This window comes from Kogia breviceps, chromosome 17, assembly GCF_026419965.1.
Source record: "Kogia breviceps isolate mKogBre1 chromosome 17, mKogBre1 haplotype 1, whole genome shotgun sequence".
NCBI lineage: Eukaryota > Metazoa > Chordata > Mammalia > Artiodactyla > Physeteridae > Kogia > Kogia breviceps.
Window position 1 is genome coordinate 19,597,473 of NC_081326.1, and position 21,895 is coordinate 19,619,367.

The following is a 21,895-nucleotide window of genomic DNA, read 5'->3' on the forward strand; positions in this document are numbered from 1 at the left end:
GGACGGCGGTCACAGCAGCTTGGCCAGCAGGCCTGCGTCTCCGGGGGCAGGTGAAGCTCCCCGAGGCAGCACTAGGTGTACAGGTCACCCACTGATGAGAAGGTGAATGCCAGCTGCCCTTCGTGTGCTCTGTGCCAAATATCCTTAAAAGCAGGGAAAACCAAAGAAGGGAAACTATAAAGAAAAAAGACAGAGAGATGGGAGCGGCTGTGATACCCACCGGGGTAGCCACCCGGATCCTCCTTGGAGGATGGCCCAGTGGCCTCACTGTGGTGGGTCAGGTCCGCAGACTGCCTCAGCCCTCAGTTCCTTCAGGGTCCGCCCTGGGTGCAGAGCTGCCAGGCCTGAGGTCGTGCCCTCCCCAGAGCGGCCACATCCAGTGTCTGAGGGGTGGAGGTCCAAGGCCTGACTATTCTGGCCCCGCCTAGGGCATCCCGAGAGACAAAATGCTCCAGAGCTCTCCTCAGGGTTGGCCGAGGCTGGCGGGCCTGGCTCACAGTTCTGTTTCCTCTGCTATTCCGGCTTCTTCACCGTTTCCTTTCACAGGCGTGGATCCCTAATGAATATCTTGTATTGATACTTCTAACCCTTTTCGCCATCTGTTTCTGCGGAACCCAACCTGTGATGTTAGGTGTCATCACTGGCTAACAACATGTCTCTTGGTACACTGGAACCAAGCGGCAGCCTCTGGCTATCCAATGATGAGCAGACCAGCCACAGACTCTGACCTCATGGGGGGTTATCACTTAGTGGGGGTGGCAGATGTTAAATGAAGAAAGAAAAAAAAAATTGTACTAAGGGACATTAGGGTCTGTAGAGAAGAAGAAAACCCTGTAATATTGACAACCGTTAGTCAGCGTAGGTGTATTGTGTTTTCATGTTAAAATTATGACAATGTGGGCACCTACTCAGCATTTGCTATCAAAATAACACCATAACAAAATTGGCGGTAGAACAAAATCTTGTTAACTTTATTTCATCCTTTCAAATCTGCAACCTAAGATGACCATTTACTTATAATGTCCTTATCGAAGTAGATCACTGGTACAATAAAGACTCAGGGATATAGAAGGCAAAGGGAGATTCTAGTTGGGATCTACCGCTTTCCCCTTTCTGGTGGCCACCATTCTCCTAAGGACACCTGTGGTGAACTGCTTCCTGTCCTGCTTTAGGTGCATGGGGTGTTCGTGAGGGTACGTCACCCACGTGTGAATGCTCCGGAGCAGTATTTCTCCGTCCTGGTTTAGGAATGTGCACATAATCTCAGGCTGACCAATAACTGTGAGCTCCTGGACTTTGCCAGAACTATCAGGCAAGAAGCTCTCAGGCCAGTGGGATCAGAAAGTTGGTAAACTGGAAGTCTTGAGCTTCTGGTGGCCGTCGTTTGGCCTGAGAATGAGGCTGCCTGAATCCTTTAAAAGCTGGCTTCAGAGAAAAGCTTCAAATTACAATTGAGACACCAGATCTGAAAGTTTAAAACAACAGGTCTTACTATTGTCATGTTATGATGTTATGGTGTCATTTCTGAAAATAAATGCCCACTCATCTCAGAGTCACCACAATCTTTTATTTTTAGAGTCTAACCTCTTTCCAGGAAGCAGTAGAATGAAGGAGCCTTCTTGGTGGTCATTTGATAAAAACTATCCATTCTTCTTGACATCAGAAATTAAATGCAATGATTAAAAAAAATAATATGTGACCAGTTATATGATATATTTAGAATCATGTGGTTTCCAGTGCGAGTAGAATTTAGTTGTGCCTGGAAAGGAACAGAGGGCAGTGGCTGAGAAGCACATGTCCTCATAAGACATACCTAAATAGTATGCTTAGGATGATTCACGCTAGGGATTTAGACAAAATACAGTTCGCCTCGGAGGAAACCATTTTAGCTTCTAAAGGGCATTCACTTCTGTCATCTCAATTCCCGATTTCAGCGGTTGCAGGCTGTGGACCTCTGTGCCGCACTGAGGACAAGCAAAGGACACATCAGATAAGAAGCTACTCTTCACACAGTAGTAACAGAAAACATGCTCGCAGCCTATGGTGTGCGGCATGGTGGGCCACTCCCCACACAGAGAACACTGCCTGCCGCTGGTGGCCAGCGTGCTGTCTCCGCTTGCAGCTCTGCTCAGAGGGATACACCACGAAGAGAGCCTGGCTTTCAACTTCTGGATATTGACAAGCGGTAAGAGGAAAATCAGAAACTCGGCAAAGCTGTGCCAGAGAAGCTCTCTATTCATATACTCAAAGCCCACTTCTCGGACATTTTGGGGCCTGCAAAATACAGAACGAATGCCCAGCAGACGCTCAGTCAAAGTGGCGAACTTGCCCCTCTGAAGGAAAACCAAGAAATTAATCAACCTGCACAGCTTCAAAAGTCCAACCACGAGATTCACGCACTGCTTGGCCTTCCTGAAGGATGCTACGTGACGGTTTCGAAACAAATCGTAGCATCGTTCTTCTAACCACTTCCCACCGATTGTACAGACGGCATACCAGAGCTTTTGATTTTTGGTCAGTGGCTGGTATGTCAGGTTTGGGGAAAAATCGTTCTTGTACTGAATATTCAAAACTGACTGTCCCACGGTGGCATTTTTAGAGTAGATGGTGAATCGCCACAAGAAAAGCCACAAGAATGCTTTCACCTCTGGTTCAAAGCGGGCTAACAGCCCTGGCTTAAATCCATGAAAGCACTGAGTAAACTGGGACCAAACGAGTTGCTCCAGGGCCTTGTTCAGTTCAAGTGCATCCAACTGGCTTATTCTTAGCACTCTGTTTGTCCGCTTCATAGTCTCATCTCTGGAAGCCATGCCTCCTTCTCTGAAGGTCTCTAGGAAAAAGTAAAATTAGAAACCATCATCAAATAGTTGCAATCTTGTACTATCTTCTCGACTTACACTTGGAAAACTGTGACACACAAATGACACAGGACACAGAGGAGATGGGCTTTCAGTAGCATCAAAGCAGCACAGTAAACAATCACTTCTTACTTGGAACTTCTTCCTCTTTCTTCTCTCTCTCTCTCTCTCTCTCTCCTCCCTCTCTCCTTTCCTTTCTTTTCCTATCTTTTCTTTCCATTCTTTTTTTTGGCCCTCCTAATCAAAGGAATAACAAGTTTTGGCAAGTTGCATCTTTTTTCCACAAACTTTCCCCTAGGTAGTCCTCCTGGGTTAGATATTTTAAAGGGAGATGATAAAATCCTGAGGCTAACAGCAATGAGGCTGAATAATAACATGACCTATTAAATACAAGAACTTAATATATACAATGAACTATGTGGAACGTTGCAATGGATGGTAAGTCAAGACCTCAGTTTAATTTCTAGCACTTCTACTGACTCCGAAGGAGTATTTTCAACAAGTCACTTAATGTGTCTCAAGAACATTTTACATTTGTAAAGGAAGTTAGGAGAAAACAAAATTAACCAGAAAGTATTTATTATCCTAGCACACAATCACAGAAAATAAATAGTAGCACAAAGCAACGTGAATGTAGCCATGTCATTATTAAGGTGCACATACAGTTTTCTAAGAAAAAGAAACTATGATGTAAAAATAGACACTGAGATCATTTCATAAAAACACTAAGGAAACAAATAGGTGCTATCGGGGTAAAAATCTTTTTAAATGAGATAGAAAAAAGCTGATTAATGGTTAGCTGGGTATGACTGACTCATTCAAAATGCACTTATTAAATGCCTATTTTGTGCAAGTCAGTGAGATTAAACCACCCGGCAGCTACTGCTGTTAAGGAGCTTAGAGATTCTACATTTTACTTTAGGTATTTTACATTTTATTAATGAACTGGCAAATCCAAACTATGACAAAAAATCCCTTTAAATTTAGTTTCTAAAACAGGCCCTCAACACACAGAGCTGGATCATGATCTCTGGGCCATCAAAAGGCCTTTGCAAGGCCCGAGGCACTAAGGGAACACTGAGCTACAGATGGAGGCAGGGATCCCGGTGAAGTTCACTGCCGCCAACAGTGCAGCAATTGTGACCTTGGTCAAGTCATTTTACCATGTCTCTGTTTTGGTTTCTTCACATACAAAACTAAGGACCGGAGACAAAATGACCTCTGAAGTTCTTTCAAATTCTATTATAATTTCTTACAGAATTATACAAAAATAAACAAAAATGACTACCAAATAATAGGTGGTTTAGTGCTGTTTTCTTCTCAAACCAGATCCATGACAGGAATGCTTCTCACTGATAAATGGGGTAGGTGATCTCAACTTTTTCCCCCTTCCTGCAGCTCCCTCAAGACTTGACTTGGCAGCCTATAAGCTACAACAGTGGCGAGTTTGGCTGCAAGTTCTGTGAAATGCTTGCCTCGTACTACCCAGGAGCCACAGGAAAGAAACAAGGGGATTAGGACAGAGTGCCCTTTCTTCTCTGTTTTTCTAATCCATTCAGGACTCTATCCCCTCCCTGCCTTTCCCTCATTCTGGCTGCTCTCAGCTCCCCGTTGTATGACATCTAATTGGTCTATCTTACCTTTTGCGTCCTTCAGTGCATTTCCCACATGGCAATCCTAAAACACAAGCCTCCCCAAATCTATCCCCAGGCTGCTTTCCTTCTTAATGCTTCAACCTCTAGTCACAAAGTGGCCCCCTCTCTTGTTCGCTAGTGGACGTCTGTTGTCTGTTCCCATCACCTGGAACAGTCTGTTCCCATTCTTTTACTGAAAAACTCACATGATACTAAGTTTTTAAGTACTAGCTTAGGGGCCACTTCCTTCTGACCCTCCAAATATGAGTTAGCTGCCTCTCTAGCTATCCCTTTACCACCCTGTCCTTCCTCTTTCTTGGCCTTTATGTATTTACTGTTCGTAAACTACTTTTGCGTGTGTGTGTATGTAGTACGCGGGCCTCTCACTGTTGCTGCCCCTCCCGTTGCGGAGCACAGGCTCCGGACGTGCAGGCGCAGCGGCCACGGATCACGGGCCCAGCCGCTCCGCGGCACGTGGGATCTTCCCGGACCGGGGCACGAACCCGTGTCCCCTGCATCGGCAGGCGGACTCTCAACCACTGCGCCACCGGGGAAGCCCCGTAAACTACTTTTTAATTGTCTATTTCCTCCACTAGAGGATAAGCCCTGTTGCGAAGATTCAGTCTTGTCACAGCTGAATCTTAGCAACTAGTGCAGTGCCTGGTACACAGACCGCCTCCTGCAAATAAATACTAGATGAGTGTAGTGAACACAAAAGTCTAGGGTGGGTGAAAGGTAGAAAATACAAATTCCCATCCAAAAACCTTTAAAACTATTTCAAGTTACCATATCCAGACTGTCGATTATTACTTCTTTCAACGTGTTTCTTGTGCATCTTCTGTTTCCCAATGAATGTGTCAGAGCCAGCGATAAAATGGGAGAACGGACACAGTCTCAACCCTTCCTTGCGGAGATCATAATCTAGTGGGTGGGAGGAGGGGGAAAGGAAGAGTGTGCCGCACAAAATAACACACAGGCGATTACAATAAGGTGTGATAGGTGATGTGCAAGGGGAACTTCAGAACATCTTGCTCGCAGCTAGACCTCAGAAGGTCCAAGAAGGCTTCAGGGGGGAGGCAAGATCTCTGCAGCCACCTGAAGGACCAGCAGTGTCAGGCAGGTAAAAGAAGGTAAGAAAACCACTCCAACAGAGGGACGCTAGGTGCCAAGGCCAGGAGGGGTCAGGACAAAAGATCAGGCTGGAAAGGAAAGCAAAAGACGGAAGCTACAGGCTCTCAAAGCCGGGCTTGGGAAGGCTGCATTTTATCAAGAAGGTAATGGGGGAGCCACTGAATGGCTGCGAGCAAAGAACTAATCATTGCATTTTAGACACCTTGTTCTGGCCGCATGGAGGATGGATCAGAGGCTCAAAGACTGGAGGCAGAAAGACCAATTACGATGACTGTTAACACGATTTAGTGAGAAACTAATGATGGTCTAAATTAGAAAGGTATCAATGGGGATGAAGAAAAGTAGGTACCTTCGAAAGCTTCGAGGTGGAAGAATGGACATGACTTAGTGAGGAGTAAGCCAAGAATAACTGACTTGAGTAATGGAGTGGATGGTGGTCCAATTCTCTGAAATGGGAAACACATGCAGAGATATAGATTTGAAGGGAAAGGTAATAAATCTGTGCAGTTTTAGAGATCTGAGGCTCCTGTGAGACAGCTAAGTGGAAAAGCTCAGTAGGCAGTTATGGGGATATGACAGAGAAAACCTGGGTGGAGATTTTGAGTGTGAGCCCCCTCTCATGGGACTGATCTATTTTAAATTTACTTGATCTAATTAAATGCTACGATCAGGAAGGCAGTGGTCTAAAGATAGGTAGATCCTGTCCATTTACAGCACATTCAACTTTCTTTGTGACAGCATCATCTTATTCTCATGGTTTCCTACTCCAGCTACTGTGGCATTTCATGGGTTACGTTCACTGCTAACACAAACCTTTGGCCTTTCAATCTCTCTCTGCTGGGGTCTTCGCATCACAGTCCTGTAGTCTCTCTGTGCTTCTAGTCTAGTGCTCTTCAAACCTCGGCACTCATCATGTGGAGGGCTTGTTAGATTGCGTCCCTCAGTTCCAGATTTTCTGATTCGGTAGGCCTGGAGTGGGAGCCAAGAATTTGCATTTCTAGCAAGTTCCCAGGTGATGTTGCAAATTCCCGGGCTAGTCCATTTCAAAGCTGACTTCATAATTTTGTGGTCGCATCTATCACCCATACAGCTCACGCTGCATGCTGGCCTTCCCACTCATTTCTGCTTGGTTTTCATTCATAGATCTACAGAGGTTCTTACAAATCCTCACTGATTCAGGCTTTCTCTTTCTGCTATTAAGTAGTCCTTGTGAGATTGAGACCATTCACAGATTCCACAATTTCTATGAGCATCCATACAACCTAGCCCTGCCAGGTGCCCGGGATGCAAAGATAAAGTCTTGTCCTGCCTCTCACCTTAAAGACCCCCACCAAGGTCTGCACAAGGGAAGCAGACAAGGTGATGGACAAGTCGGGCATTAGCGAAGGTAGATGGTATTGCAAGGTTCTCAAAGACACTACATGAATTTTAAAACCATCTCAATAGAAAAAAATCCCAAAAGTTATGTAAAAAATCATCAGTGATTATTTTTCTCACTTTTGTTCTGCAGTTTACAAATCTTCTCTAATTAACATAACATTTATGTAATTAAGAAAAAACTAAAACATTTGAAAAACCTCATAAGCAAACCAAACTCCGTAAGTTATTTATTCTTATTTACCGAATCATGTCTTTTTTACCTCATTATTGCCCCTGGGATAAAGTACAAACTTCTTAGACCTAACCTAGCTCGATTCTGTCTCCATCTCTGTGACCATATAACCCGTTATTCACCAAAGAACCTTTCATTGCAGACTGTCCTCCGGTCCTGCCTTTGTACCTTTTCTCATGTACCTAAAACGCTTACCTTCCCCAGCAACTCCTCCTACCGCCCTTGACCATCTACCCTTCACATTCCAACCCAGTTACAAAGTTTTCCACGAAACCTTCACAATTAGCTCCAACTCCCATCGTCAGCATTTTTAACTCTGACAGCAATTGTCCGTGTCACATGCTTGAGCCCTCAACTCTCTGTACTGTGATTTCAGTTGTGTGAATACATCTTCTCTCCCTAACTTGACCATAAACTAGTTAAAGCAAAGTGCCTCATCCTTGCTTCTCAAAGTGCCTGCCACCCACAAAGTGACTGTGATACCTAACTCAGTTTTCCTCATGCAAGATTCTATAATCGTTCAGGACAGGTGGGAATACGGTATATGCAACTCTTCTACTGTGACAGTGTCAAAACCTCGGCGTCTTCCCCAGGTTTCGTATTCTGTGGTCAGCAAGATAAGGCAAACTCTCTTATTTGGAAAAGCACTCCTGAAAAAGCTCGGATCATACTGGACATCAAGTCCAACACTACCAGTCCCCTCCCCTCACCCCTCTCCTGCCCCCAACATTGAACTGGATGGATTGCTACCCTTTTCAGTTGAGGGTCAGCTGAGAAAGATGGCTTGTGTTAGAGCACCAGTTGTGCCGATTTATGTATCTTCAGATATTAGAGTCACAATCAGTTCTTAGTAATCTTATAGAATTTACCACAAAGACAGGCACATAGTAGTTGCTTAGTAAAAGATTAGTTGATCCCATATGCAGTGGAATGAGTAGTTTGGTAGTGAATCTGTACTGACTGAATATTGCTGAGAGCATCTAGATGCACTGGAGGCTGAGGGGAGCGATCTCTTCTCAGGTTCCTTACTTATATGTAGGGAGAAACTGCTCAGAGTGGCTTCTCAGAGGAATCATCTATTTCAAGTCCCTCATTTCTGGAGGAATCATACTGACGGACATTTAGTAAAGACAGGAATTTTTAATGGCTGCCAGAAAAGAAGACTTAACACACTCTCTAACCAATCCAATATTTAACAATCCTTATTATCAAAAAATTCTTTCTTATCCCTTCTGTTACAGTTTAACATTTTTTTTTCTCTCCTTTTCTTCGCCCCAGGACTGGCCTCGGTGTAGATTAAGAACAGCTGGGCTCGATCTCCTCCCTACAGAAGACTCTTTACTAGAGCAGAGGACTATTATTAACTACTCTTTGGCCTTTGCTCTTCCAGATGAATAATTTGTTTCTGTTTTTTTTTTTTTTTATTTTAGGTTTTAGTTTCCAACATTTTAGTCATTTTTGTGACTTCTTTTAGTTGTAAACATAGAACAGACGCTGTCCATTACGCACCATAGTTTGTTAAAGCAGAAGAGCCTTCCTATTGCTCTATATTCTTGTCTGGCAACTGTGACAGAGTAGAAATGCCAGGGTTAAAATCAAATGGACTTGGGCTCAAGTTCCAGCTTGGTCATTTAGTTACTATGTAATGTTAAAAAAGTCATTAGCATCAGATTCTTCTAGAAGTTGGAAATGAACCACTACCTGACAATGTTGGTAAGATTAAAGCGGATAATGTTATGAAAGTGGTTTGGAAACGGGAAAGCAGTATTATTACTGTATTATTGCTACTTTGGTTAAGGATGAGCATAGGAAGAAAAAGACTTGGTGGATTTTACCAAATCTCATTTCAAAAGACTGAAATCGTCATTATTACTCATCTAATGCCTCAATCGACCTGTGGTAAGATCATTTTTTTTTTCCCCCAGGAAATACTGACTACACCATTAAAACATAATTGGGGCAGTTACACAGTGAACGTGATGTCACCTTGATGTGGGCACGTGTGGGGGCCGGACGGGAAGAGGCGAGACATGGTCCAGTGGAACTCATCACACCCTTCACTTGCATCTTATCTGAGAGGAGATGCTGGGGTGGGAATCCCGAGAGAACGGGGGTGGGTGCCAGCATGACCTGCTCTCTGGGCTGTTTCACCTGCATCCACGTGGCTGTGCCTGTTGATCCGGGAGCAGAGAAACCTCCAGAATGCACACCAATAGCACCTGACTCTTTCTACAGTGCTTCGCTGGACAGGGCCTGATACAGGCAGTCCAAGATGGGCATCCAACCTTGGTTCCTCACCAACACACGCCATTCAGTTCCTCCTCCCCCTCCCCACTGTTTTCTGGCAGGTCAGATATTCTAGAATACTGGCTTTAGAGAAGGGCAGTGCTCAAGAGTAGAAGAAACTGATGAAATCGAAATAACTAGAAGTTCAATTCATCTGATTTATAGAACTTCTTCCTTCCACTGTCATACAATAATATTTGCCCATAATGGGTGAGAACACAGAAAAATGCCCTAAGTGCCTTAAAATCACATAAAGTTATTCTCTGTCTAATGTACGAAGTTGGTGTTTCAGTGAATTCGAATTCTCTGACAAATGGCTACTCAATTTAACCAATATTTATTGAGTGCCGACAAAATGCTGGGCATTCTCCTAGGTACCAGGGATTCGGTCCAAATAGTTTAAAGTCTCAGTTAACTTCTTTTTAGTCAAGCATTTCTAAAGAAATATGATGCTACGGTAATCAAGACTAGCCATTGATCTCTGAAGCAAAGAATGGATCTCAAAATAGGAAAACACTATAAAGGGTCACAAAACTCCCCGGGGCAGAAAAGAGAAAAATTGCATTTAATGTTGTGCAAACTCCGGAAATATGCAAGCACTGACACTGGCCATGGTCTATCTGGGAAACACGGGGATGGGTTCCAACAGGAGCTGTGTCCTTCGTTATTTAATCCCCATCAACGTCTTTGCACTTGTTAGGAAGTAAAGAGACAAGTCATCTGCTGTGACTGAGCTTAACGGCTTGGCAGGAGAGACGGGCTGAAGAGTCAACACCCTGCAAAAAGACCCGGCTTTAAGGAAATTGTATTGATTTTGTAGCCATGAGTAACCACTGAAGAGAAGAGACATAACAGGATATAAATTTTAAAAGATTAATCTGATGGTGGAGTTCAAGAAGTTGAAGAAAAGGAAAACTGCAATTCTGGAAGACCAGTTACAGGACTTCTGCAACCTTTCAAGGGCCTTAACTAAGGTGCTTATTAATAACTTTCTGAACAAGTCAGAGTAATTTAACTTGCTTCACTGACAACTATGAAAATAAAAAAGATTACAGTGTCCTCACATTTTCGAATTAAAAAATCCCCAACTCTTCTGGTAAACCAATGCTTTCCTGATTCTGTTACACTGATTGCTAACCACACCCAACTATTGGTCAGTCTACTTCTACTTTCAAGAGTTTAAGTATTAAAAATCCCATATTATTGGTTCTTGTAGGTTAGTATCTAATTTCACAAAAGTAGGCTCAGACTTGAATAGTTAAAAAAAAATACAAGCTAATCTTTTTTCAAAAAAGTTGGGATTCTTTTGAATTGAAACAAACACCATCAGATTGAATTCGAATTGATTTTTCCAGAAGGCCAGAATCAGGTGATGCTTTTTCCTACTCTGCCATGAAATCTCATTCTTTTAATACACAATCCTATCAACCTCTTCCTCCCCACTCCCCATTTCCCAAACTATACTAAGTTAAGATTCTAAAAGGCTAACCCAGGGGGAAACATTTACAGCCATGCAAAGAGACTTATACAATAATTAATTAAAAGTATAATTGGCACTAAATAAATTAGTGTTTAGTGAAGGATACTGCTATGTTAAGGATATGTGAAAAAGATGCTTAAGGTAAAAATCAAGACCAGATAAAAAGTATAGCACCTACGAGGGTTAGTGTCATTAACTTGTCACATAAATATGTTTAAGACAAAATGATCTAGCACTAAAAACTATTAAAAAGGTCTCCTGCTGGTATTTTATCACTAGACAGGTCACACTGCTTTTCTTTCACAGAGAAAAAAACCCTGAAAATTCGTTTACTAAGAGCAGCGATATATAACCTTATCCCTGAAATAACTCATGCTTTCTTTTTAAGCTTTTCATTCCCCAAATAAAACTGTGTCATCTATATTGCATTCCAAAACCAAAACAAATGACTGTATCTCACTAAAGAGGGAAGAATTGTTCAGGATGTATTCCAGAGCTTTTATTGACTATAGTACAAATTATGAATGAATATATTTTATTTAAAAACATGTTATTGACAGAAATCTATCAATAATAATGTGGGTATTGTCAAGGGCCTGTCAATATTAATGTAATTATGATTAAGAGGATAACATGGATTTTTAGCTAGAATACCAAGTAACATCTCCTACATTACTGCTATCAATATACACATTATTATTGACCTGTTCCGAGATGCTCAGTACTAGATGTATTACCATTAGGCATGTTTGTCAATGCATACTGCCGACAAAAATTCTACACTTAAATTTACAGTCCTGTAAACTGTGTCAGCAGAAACATGTGATTCCCAAGTAATCGCTAAGGTTTCAAACCCATCCATGCACCTGCTCCCTGCCAAACTGTCCTTTTCTAGATCCATAATAATCAACTAATTTTTAGTGTAACAATGTTGCTACCACACTATCCTAAAGGTTCTAGTAATCAAAATGGGTGAGACCATATTTGCCTTTTAGGTTTTTTTAAAAAAATTTTAATCAGCCTTTCATATTAGGAGGTTATATGAAAAGAGTTCTATAACCCGAGATCTTAAGCTTTGAACCTATACCCTACTATTTTATTTCCTTTGTGTAGTCAGATAGATTTACCGTCCATTGTATTGAAATCAATACTAATAAATGGGACATGCATCAAAGAGAGATTTAACAGGACACTGATTCCCAGAACACATTTCAAACATGAGCAAAAGAGAAAAAGCTATGGCTGGGACCCATTAGAACACAGTGACCTCTGGCACTGTGAACAGGCCTAGAAATCAACAACTGTAAGTTCAAATCCCACTTCTGCCACAGGCTTGCTAAGTGACTTGTCACTGCTCTTTTGTTCCTCTCTTTCATCAAATATGAACTAAGTCTCAATAGTTTACAGATATCTGATGATACAAATCCCAACTGTTCTCATTTGGATACAGACAAGACATGCAGAATTTGAAAATTCCCTTATGCACACTAGATCTCTGAATTACTCTTAACTTAAATGCAATCCTCATCAATTTCCAAATAGAATTTTTCTTTTTGGGGCTGCTAGTGGGTACGTAACAAAATGTCTTTAAAAATATATCTGAAGGATAAAGTTCAAAATAGTATACTTTTCTCAAAATGATGAACAATGGTAAGTAACTTGCCCTAGCAGAGGGTCAATACTCTTTTTATTTGGAGAGAGTTGGGAATTCAACTCAAAGACTACAATCTTCAAGACTGTAATTAGTCTTACACAATTGAGCACCTTACCTATTTCACTTACGGTTATTTACTCAAGTATTTACAAGTAACACAAAATACTTTTTTTTAAACCTGAGAACAGAATTGCCCATTACTTCGGCCTCACTTCACAAATACATTTTTAATTAGACAGCACCGCACTCATAATCTTTTCTTTCAGAAAGTTGATACTTCTGAGTCTTTGAGAGAGAAAGCACATTGTGGAAATAAAGAGCAGATGTCTGAGTGAACATGGGGGAGGGGAGTTAAACTGCTTCTGATTAGTTCCTGTATTCTAGCCCAGGTTTACCAACAGGCTGTGTGACTCTGGGCAAGTCATTTTACCACACTACGCTCTTTAGCAGTTAAAAAAAAAAAAGCACTGTATAAAGTCCACCTCTCTAGAATCCTTATAGGATTTTAGGAAACCTTGGGAGAGGAAGAGAAAAAAATAAAAGAACAGTCATTTCCAACTGCAGAAATGGTTCATGTTGAACATGAGTTTGGAAAAGGCTAGAGAAAGCGGATAAATCGGAACGGTGGTACCCATGAGACAGACTCAATCCTCATGGAAAAAAGTAGCGACGTCTGAAGGAAAAGAAACCCAACCAATCTTTGAGTTTACAACTGCAGTAAACCTACACCACTTACTTTCTGGTTATGAAGTGCTAATAAGCAACGACCACAGCTAAGTGTCCTTTGCAAAATTAAATATTAAATCACTTAATCCTTACAATATTATGAAAGAGGTTCTTTCAGTATTTTTGTTTTAAATCAAGGAAACTGAGGCACAGAGAGATGAGCTGACTTGTGTGAAATCACACAAGCAGAAGTGGTGGGGCCAGGCTCTGTACCAGCATCCTCTATGGACAAGGTGATGATGGACCTAAAAGATGAACGTAAACACTTCAGTATGGCACTGCGGGACATGCAGGTGGGGCTATTTTAAGTGGCTAAGTACTAAGAGATGAAGATTACAGGCATGAACTACAGCAAAAATTGCAATCCAAGGATGAACAAACAGCAACCACATGAAACTTATGGAGCAAACAGATCTTTAAGTACTCCATAAATCTGGAAAAAAACCTGAGGCTATAATTGCCTAAGAAGAGAATTCTAAAGGACTTTAAGATTATTGGAACACAGGTTTAATTGCACATTTTATGGCACTTGAGAGGATGTGAGAAGGGCCATGAAGGAACAGAGGTATTAGCAATGGAAAAGGAGGAAGTACCATGGGATACATACTATGTATGAGGCACTAGACATTTTCTTTACAGTTCTTTACCTCATTTAGTCCTCGTAACATGGTAAATATTATGCCCATTTTAGGAGATAAAAAATTAAGAGAAGACTGACAACCTGTTTCAGGTCAAGCTGGCGCTTAGTAAATTTCTGGTAAACACTAGAGAAATGGTGGAACACACAAAAGGAAGTTAGTAGTATGGGTATTTGGCAAGCTTGGATCGAATTCAATCCCACAGAGCTCGAAGCAGAATTTTTCCCTCATGATCTTTCTGAACACCAGACTGCCAGTCAAGCTCTCAGGACGGTAGGCAGGGAAGAAATTCAAGGAATCTGGTAAAGTCGCCTGAGTTGCCTGGGACGCACCTCATCTACTTTCCCTGTCTTTCTCTGTGGTCAGAGAACCATTCAAAGAGACTCAATATCAAATCTGAACCAAAGGAATATGGGGGTGAAAAAAGGAGGTGCAAACATTCATTTAACTATTATGAACGTATACCATACACAAGGTAGAGGCAATGTCAACTCACCTAGCTGACACTGGAAAGGAATGGGTATACATAATCAAAACAGAATTACTCCAGAGCTCTTGGTTTTCATGTTTTTATAGTAAGAAGAAAGAAAAGAAGACTGGGATGAAATTTTACCTCACCTTATTGACAGGCAGGTAAGAAGGAAGAGCTCTGGAAAAATAAAATGAAACAAGATAAAAAGCAATCTAGAAAAGGGCATTTTGATTCCAAGGTGGGAAAAGGTTGGGAGGTTAACAGCTCACAATGGGAAGTACAGAGGGTGCTAGACATCCTCTTCCCTGCTTCCACGTCCACATCCAGAAATCACAGCGATGGCACTTGCAGTGCCTTGATTACAGATGTGGGGCAAGTGCGGGCAGTTTGGGGCTTTTCTCCTGAGGTTTCTTCCACCTTCCAAAGGAACTGAGGACGAACATAGAATGTTTAGAAACTGCTGTCATTTCACAGTGAAGAGAAAAAAAGGGAACGTCCAATTTGCTTCTAGGTTGTCCAACCCAGATAATCAAGGGAGGAAAAAAATAAAAAGAGCCAGTGATTCAGAGCAGAATTTTCATCCAGAAATAAAGATTGTGCATATTGCATACCTTTTCCTGGGCTAGAGGAACCGGAGCATGGTGGAGTGCAAGAGGCAAAGAAACTTAAAATATACCTGATGCTGTGAGGAAAACATGGGGCCAGGACTTGGAAATTTACTAGTAACGTGATGTTAGGTAAGACTGCTAACATCTTTACGGTTCAGCTACCAAAAATGGAAAATGGAAAACATCTGCCTTCCCTATTGCAAAGACTATTATGAGCTTCAAATATAAGCAAAAATTTTATGGCTAAAATTTTAAAAAGTAGGGGGAAAAGAGAAAAGGAAGTATGACTCTGATCAAAAAGAAACTTAAAATTTGTATATATTAAATAAGATTGAATATAGACAGGTTTGTGGCTTTTGGTAATGAATTATCTGTGAACATATACACTTTATTATTTAAAAACTGTAATAATCAAAGGAATGCACCTTTAATACAAATGAAAAATTAACCAAAGAAACAAAATTCTAATGCTAGAAGGAAACAGATCATCTAGTCTAAAATATGAATTTAATCTTCATAACGGGATCCCTGTTTTTCAAGCAGAACAGAAAAAATAGCTGTTCTTGTAAAATACTGCTGAGGGTCTGCTTGTTTCATCTCTCCTCTGCATGGCTCCAGTAAATTTCTACATAAGTCCTCCTATGGAACAGTTTTAAAACCACAGATTGAGGTGCTACTCCTAATTTCTATAAATGAGGAGAATAAGGCTAAGAGGTAGACCTGGTCAGGAGTAGAACTCAATTCTCTTGATTTAGTCTAGCATGTTCTCTACTATGTCCTGTTACTTCTATTTTCTTTCCTTTTTTTTTTTTAAGGAGAAAAATAAGGGGTTCCCCTTTTAACTTGTAAATAATTCCTAATTCCACTCTCTCTTTTCTTCCAAATCTCTTTATGGCCCCAAACCATTCAACTCTAATCTTTCTGGATACAATTAATGGATAATACGGGCAAGATCAGGGAGAAGATAAAGTGAAAAAGAAAAAGGAAGAGTCAGCCATCCCAAGATTATTCTGTTCAGGCTTAACGAAAGGTAACTCATGGGAAAGTATTTAGGCGTGGTGTGGATGGAACCTCAGCCTCCCTGTAATTGCCTGCAACTGTTCAAGTATAAAGTGTTCCAGGGACATCACAGAATACAGACGTGTTGTGAACGGTCAACAACTTGGTCTTTTTCTGTGAACAGCCCTTTCAATAAATGTAGTATTTTTGGAAAATGGGACCTAAAGAAATAAGTAAACAAACAATGAGTTTTAATTTAAGGACTCAGAATAACAATGATTTTCACATTCTATCTCTTATCAGAAATCTATGTTAAACATAACACGGTCATCGCAAGCAATTTTCTAAGAAAATTCTCAGTAACTTTTTCTCCCCAAGAAAATTAAAACTGCTTTTGAGTTCACAGTCTTTCAAAAATGGTGGAAACTTAAGCATACTCAACTTTTTTGGTACCAAACATAACATTTTACTTGAACCATCAAATATTAAAGTTGTGACCCTGAATAATTCTTAAGCCGTTCGTAACAGTTAAACCTCACCACCGCCAAGTGCGGGGAAAAGATTTCCAAGTGTGTGTCTAGAAAGTCACTTCGCAAAATGCAAAGGAGCTCAAGTCTAGCTCTGTTTCTTTTTATCTTTTTAATGGTGCGATCCTAAGACTATTTTTAGGAGTTTACGTTTGTCCCACTGCCTTTCCCCAAATCAGATTGTGATTGCCTTTTCCAGGAAGACAGGAAGACAATACAACAGGGAAACAAGTAAAAGGCGATAATTACAAGGTCGTGAAACTCCACGCCCTCCCAGCTGTAAGCAAGACCTCAGGTCCGCACTCCGGCTCTCTCGGGCGACACTGACCTCAGGAGTCTGCGAAACGCCCCTCTCCAAGTAACTGTTCCTGAAACATTCTCTGGAACGCTTGGCTTTTCCTAGCAGAACCTGGGCTTTCCAAGCTTCCGGAACTCGCGCGCTTACGTAGTGACGCAGCACCCGGAAGTGCCTGAAAAAAAGGGGAAACTACACCAACGAGAACCACGCTTCAGCGCGCCGCGGAACAGCGAATGTCCCTGTGCCGAAGGCCGAAGGGCCGAAGAGCCGAAGAGGACACCCGCATGCGGTGATTGGTCGGCTGGCGGTGGAGGAAATCCGTATCTGATTGGCAGGCGAGTGGCGAACGCGGGGGGGCGCCGCGCGTGGAGAGGGCCTCGGTGTCAGGGGGCCGCTGGGAACCAGGGGTTCTCGAAGGCAAGGTTTTTTCTGCCCTCGGGCGCCGGCAGCTGGCCTCCGGACAAGCGCCGCCGACTGGTGGCGGGGCGCCTCCGCGTCTCGGGGCCTCTTCGCTTGCCCCGGGTGGAGGGCCCACCGCGGGGGAGCTCCATTGGGAAGGGAGCCTCCGGCTAGCGCGGCAGCATCCGGGCTGGGGCAGTTTTGCGGCGCGGCGCTGCCGTAGGGGTGGGGGTGGGCAGGGCTTGTTGGCCTCTGCAGGCTCAGGGAGGCAGGTGGGCCCGTCTAGTCGGCCCCACCCTGCAAAACCGCGGCTCGGGAGGCCCTACCGGGCGAAATGAACGCGCTCGCAGCATTGGGGGCCGTGAGCTCCCGGCCGCAGGGTCGGTGTGAATCACCCCAGAGCTCTTAGAAACACCGACAGCCAGGTTGCCCAGTTCTGGGGAAGTGAGGGGGGATTTCTAGGACTGGGGCCCGACGAAAGGTATTTTTTGAGCGTTCACCAGGCAATTGTGTAGCCGGCGTTGAGAATCTCCACTGCCTACTCTTGGATGGCACTGTCGGGCTGGTTTGCTCTAAGGTTTGAATGAAGTCAGGTGCGTAAAGTTTCCTGCACACAATAGGTCTTAAAACCGTTTGAGCTCCTGTCTCTCCTGCCCCGCCTTCTCGCCAGGAGCAATCAGTCCTACAATAGCTGTATTGGTAGACATTGGAGAGCTCATCCTGTAGAAGCGGTGATGCAAGAAAACTTTGGGTTTTTTGTTTTTTTGGTTTTTTAAAAAATTATCTTGTGGAACACTTGTTATGCAGAATTTAAAACATTATAGACAAGATAAAAGAACATTTCTCAGTGAAGTCTAATACTGTTCAAATTCATTTTTACCTGAAAGATTAAGCGGTTAACACCAGAGATACCTGGAATTTTCTTGTCTTCCATGCATTAAGGAGTTCTCAGGTCAGGTCTATGAGAATGTTGGTGATGGTTTCTCCAATTAATGAAATTCCCATTATAGGAACCAAGAGTACAAGTGATATAGAGTAGGAGCTCCAAGCTGAAAGGGTGTGTAGTTCCCTTAGGTACAGAAGGGGACGTTTCTGCAGAGCTCGAGTTGGCCCAGCTAGTAGCCACTAGCCACCTGAAGTGTGGGTAGGCCAGACTGAGATCTGCTCTAAGTGTAAAATTCACACTGGATTTCAAAGATAAGGTATGAAAAGCAAAGAATGGATACTATTCATTTGTTGTATTGGTTACATGTCAACATGAGAATGTTTTGGAAATTTTAAAATTACATATGTGTCTCCCGTTACACTTATGTTGGATACGGCTGTTCTAGCTCTTTGAAGAAGACCAAGTCTTTCGTGTCGCAATTGTGAAGGAAGGCAACCATATTGTACTCCTCAGGTGGACCTACATCTGTACTGTGCTTCACTTAATTTTTATGAAAGGGAGAAAAAGGGACCAAAAAAATAACTAACATAGGGGACATTTTCAGAAAGCAGTCTCTAATTCATGGAGCCTTATGTATGTCACGTGAGCATCACGATATCCATTGATAATAAAAAATATACCAAGCTATTGAGAAATTTGAATTATGTTTAAGGAATCTGATTAAGAGGGCAAACTGTGTAGAACATTTAAAATTTCTATTGAAAATGTTTCACATAGGTTCTGGGTTTTACCATTTAATCTCTAGATATAGTGAACTTTTTTAGTTTTCCAATGAGCTAGTAAGCTGAGGTTTCAGGGAAACTTTGTTTCCAGTTCTTTATATTTGCTTTAAAAATATATTTATTTTTCATTCATTTATTTAATAAAAGCCTGCCGGGGGCCAGGGGTATTGCTAAGCAGTGTTGATGTAAAGGTTAACACTCAAAGACACGGCCCTTACTCTCTTGGAGCTAGTGGTTATCAATTCAGAGACAGTGAAAAAGTACATAATAACCAAGGCATAGTGTATTTTGCAATTGAGTAAGTGCTTTACCTCTGTAAATTCAACACATTGTTTTAAACCCAGAATTTATATATTCCTGCTGACAATTTAATGAAGAGTCTTATTAGGACTTGACTATGGACTTAAAATATATTAGTAAAAAATCAAAGTATACTTAATTCATCTGTTAATTACGAGAACTCAAGAAAAAATTAAATATGACTATTCACCTTTGAAAAGAAAGAAAAGATGAAAAAATTACGATAGCATCTTATTTATGATACCTTCTTTTAGCCTTTCAGCAACTTTTAGGTTCTAAGGAATTTAATAATAGAAATGGAAAGGCAACATTGATTTATGCCCCAACATAGTTTAAAATTGCTGACTTTAAAAACTTAAATTTATTTTAACATATTACAGAGTTCTTAAATCAATATATTTGAGTCTTTTAGGAAAAAGGTAAACATAAATCTTATGTTAGTTTACTACTGCTGCTGTAACAAATTACCACAAAGTTAGTGGCTCAAAACAACACCAGTACATTATCTTATATTTCTGTAGTCAGAAGTCCAGCTTGGGTCTCCCTGGACTAAAATCAAGGTGTCCACGGGTCTGTGTTCCTTTCTAGAGGGTCTAGGGAAGAATCAGGTTTTTTGTTGATTCAGATTGTTGACCAGATTCAGTTCCTTCCTATGGTAGTATTGAAGTCCCTGGTTCCTTGCCAGCTGTTGGCTGAGAGATGTTCCCAGCTTCTAGAAGCCATTCACATTCCTTAGCTTGTGGCTCTCTTGCTCCATCTTCAAAGCCAACAATGCTAGGTTGAGATCCTCTCATCCTTCTGATTTCTCTTAACTTTTCATCTGTTGTTTCATCTCTCTAATTTCAGTTTTTTAAGACTGATTAAGTTGAGCCTACCTAGATAATCCAGGATAATCTCTCCACGGCAAGGTCGGTAAACCTAATCACATCCTTCAAGTCCCTTTTGCCGTGGTGAAGTAACATATTCATGGGTTCCAGGGATTAGTGCATGGACATTTTTAGGGGAGGTTATTCTGCCTACCACAGATCATACTTGGGTCCATGCAGTATGTCCATCATTTCTTACCAGTACTCTCAGTACTTTAGGATAGAATAATAATGTTTATAATAACAGGTAAATTTTATCATATGTGTAATATGTTCCAGGCACTATTCTAAACCCTTTTTCTTCATTTACTCTTAGTCCTCAGAAATGCCCTAGGAGACAAGTACTGTTTTTATCCCCACTTAAGGAAACAGGTACAGAGTGGGGAAGTAACTTCTCACGGCTATTAAGTGGTAGAATGAGGATTTGAATCTACATGGTCTGATTCCAGGGCCTCTGCACGCTCTGAACCACAACATTGTAGAAATAATTTGTGAACGTCTGGATTTACTAAACATGCTTTAGTGATATAGTGACTATGAATGAGTTCAGGCTCTGGCATCACAATGTGTGGATTTATATTCTACCTTTTACCAGTTACTGGGCGACCTGGACAAGTTACCTAACCTCCCTGGTTAGGTAACTGAATTATTAACTGAATTCATAATAACACTTGAGGATTCAATGAGGCACTATATGTGAAGTACTAGAAAAGGGCCTCCACATGAGCTGTTGCTAGCTATAATTATTGGTGACAATTCAACTTTTAAAAACAGTAGTTTATTATAAAAAAGGAATGTTTCCTTTTGTAAATTCAGTCTCTTTATGAAATAACTGAAAGTTAAATTTTTCCTTTTTATAAAATTTTATTTATTTATTTATTTAATTTATTTTATTTTATTTTTGGCTGTGATGGGTCTTCGTTGCTGCACGTGAGCTTTTCTCTAGTTGCGGCAAGCGGGGGCTATTCTTCGTTGCGGTGCGCGGACTTCTCATTGCGGTGGCTTCTGTTGTTGCAGAGCACGGGCTCTAGGTGCACAGGCTTCAGTAGTTGTGGCACGTGGGCTCAGTAGTTGTGGCTCGTGGGCTCTAGAGCACAGGCTCAGTAGTTGTGGCACACGGGCTTAGTTGCTCTGTGGCATGTGAGATCTTCCTGGCCAAAGGCTCGAACCCATGTCCCCTGCATTGGCAGGCAGATTCTTAATCACTGTGCCACCAGGGAAGCCCTAAATTTTTCCTTTTAAAACACCACAATGCTGTCTCCTTTCCCAGCCTCTAATTTCTCTCCACTGCAGCCTCTCCTCCGTCTTCCTAGTGGTGTTACTTTCTAGTGCTACCTGATCAAACCCTTTAAACACTTTGTCCAGACTCTAGTTGCCCCATGTTAACATCCAAATTCCTCAGAAAGGCACCAGGACACAAGCTCCAAATACCCCCTGCTGCCATTCCTCTGCCTAGTATTTTACACATCCACCATTTCTAACTTCTCACTATTCTCTTTTGCTGCTATTATTCCTGGAGGGAGACATGGCAGATGCTGGGTCTCTGGCCATAACGCCTTCTAATACTACTCCAAACCTTACCCTCTTCTAATAATCTTTGCCACCATTGCCTTAATTCAAACCCTCATGTTCTCTGTATTTTATCTCCTAACAAATTCGTGGCCTCCTTATCACCCTTCAAGCTTACTCTCCTCCCTGTTCACCAGAATAATCTTTCTGAAGTACAAAACTCCACACCT

At 41.8% G+C, this 21,895-nt stretch overlaps 2 protein-coding genes across 8 annotated transcripts in view; one reads left to right on the forward strand and one right to left on the reverse strand.

Annotated features, from left to right (window-relative positions):
- Nucleotides 1–943: 943 nt before the first annotated feature.
- On the reverse strand, nucleotides 944–17,514 carry PEX2 (peroxisomal biogenesis factor 2). Of its 7 annotated transcripts, none has more exons than XM_067017067.1 (5): nucleotides 16,954–17,512; nucleotides 6,437–6,592; nucleotides 5,973–6,069; nucleotides 5,279–5,413; nucleotides 944–2,830 (listed from the first exon to the last, which is right to left on the reverse strand). In XM_067017067.1, exons 2-5 carry the CDS (start codon nucleotides 6,473–6,475, stop codon nucleotides 1,893–1,895), a joined length of 1,209 nt encoding a protein of 402 aa, XP_066873168.1. In that variant the 5' UTR covers nucleotides 6,476–6,592; nucleotides 16,954–17,512; the 3' UTR covers nucleotides 944–1,892. The 7 variants fall into 7 exon arrangements, with proteins under 7 accessions (XP_066873168.1, XP_066873170.1, XP_066873172.1 ...); XM_067017069.1 differs by having other exon boundaries at nucleotides 16,875–17,452; XM_067017071.1 differs by lacking the exons at nucleotides 5,279–5,413; nucleotides 5,973–6,069.
- Nucleotides 14,185–21,895, forward strand: part of LOC131743825 (uncharacterized) — a 338,324-nt gene continuing 330,613 nt past the window's right edge. Inside the window, exons 1-2 of the mRNA XM_067017314.1 lie at nucleotides 14,185–14,292; nucleotides 17,029–17,258. Of these exons, the coding sequence (XP_066873415.1) occupies nucleotides 14,185–14,292; nucleotides 17,029–17,258 (338 nt within the window). The remainder of the gene's footprint in view (nucleotides 14,293–17,028; nucleotides 17,259–21,895) is intronic.

What these genes read in the sequence shown, in the direction of transcription:
- PEX2 (XM_067017067.1), bottom strand. Translation starts at nt 6,475, where the DNA reads ATGCGAAGACCCCAGCAGAGAGAGATTGAAAGGCCAAAG. An exon ending in GAGAGATTGAAAGGCCAAAG is followed by an intron (nt 6,070 to 6,436) that starts GTTTGTGTTAGC and finishes TTCCCATTTCAG; the next exon opens with AGAATTGGACCACCATCCAC. An exon ending in TAATCGACAGTCTGGATATG is followed by an intron (nt 2,831 to 5,278) that starts GTAACTTGAAAT and finishes ACTTTTTCCTAG; the next exon opens with AGACCTTCAGAGAAGGAGGC.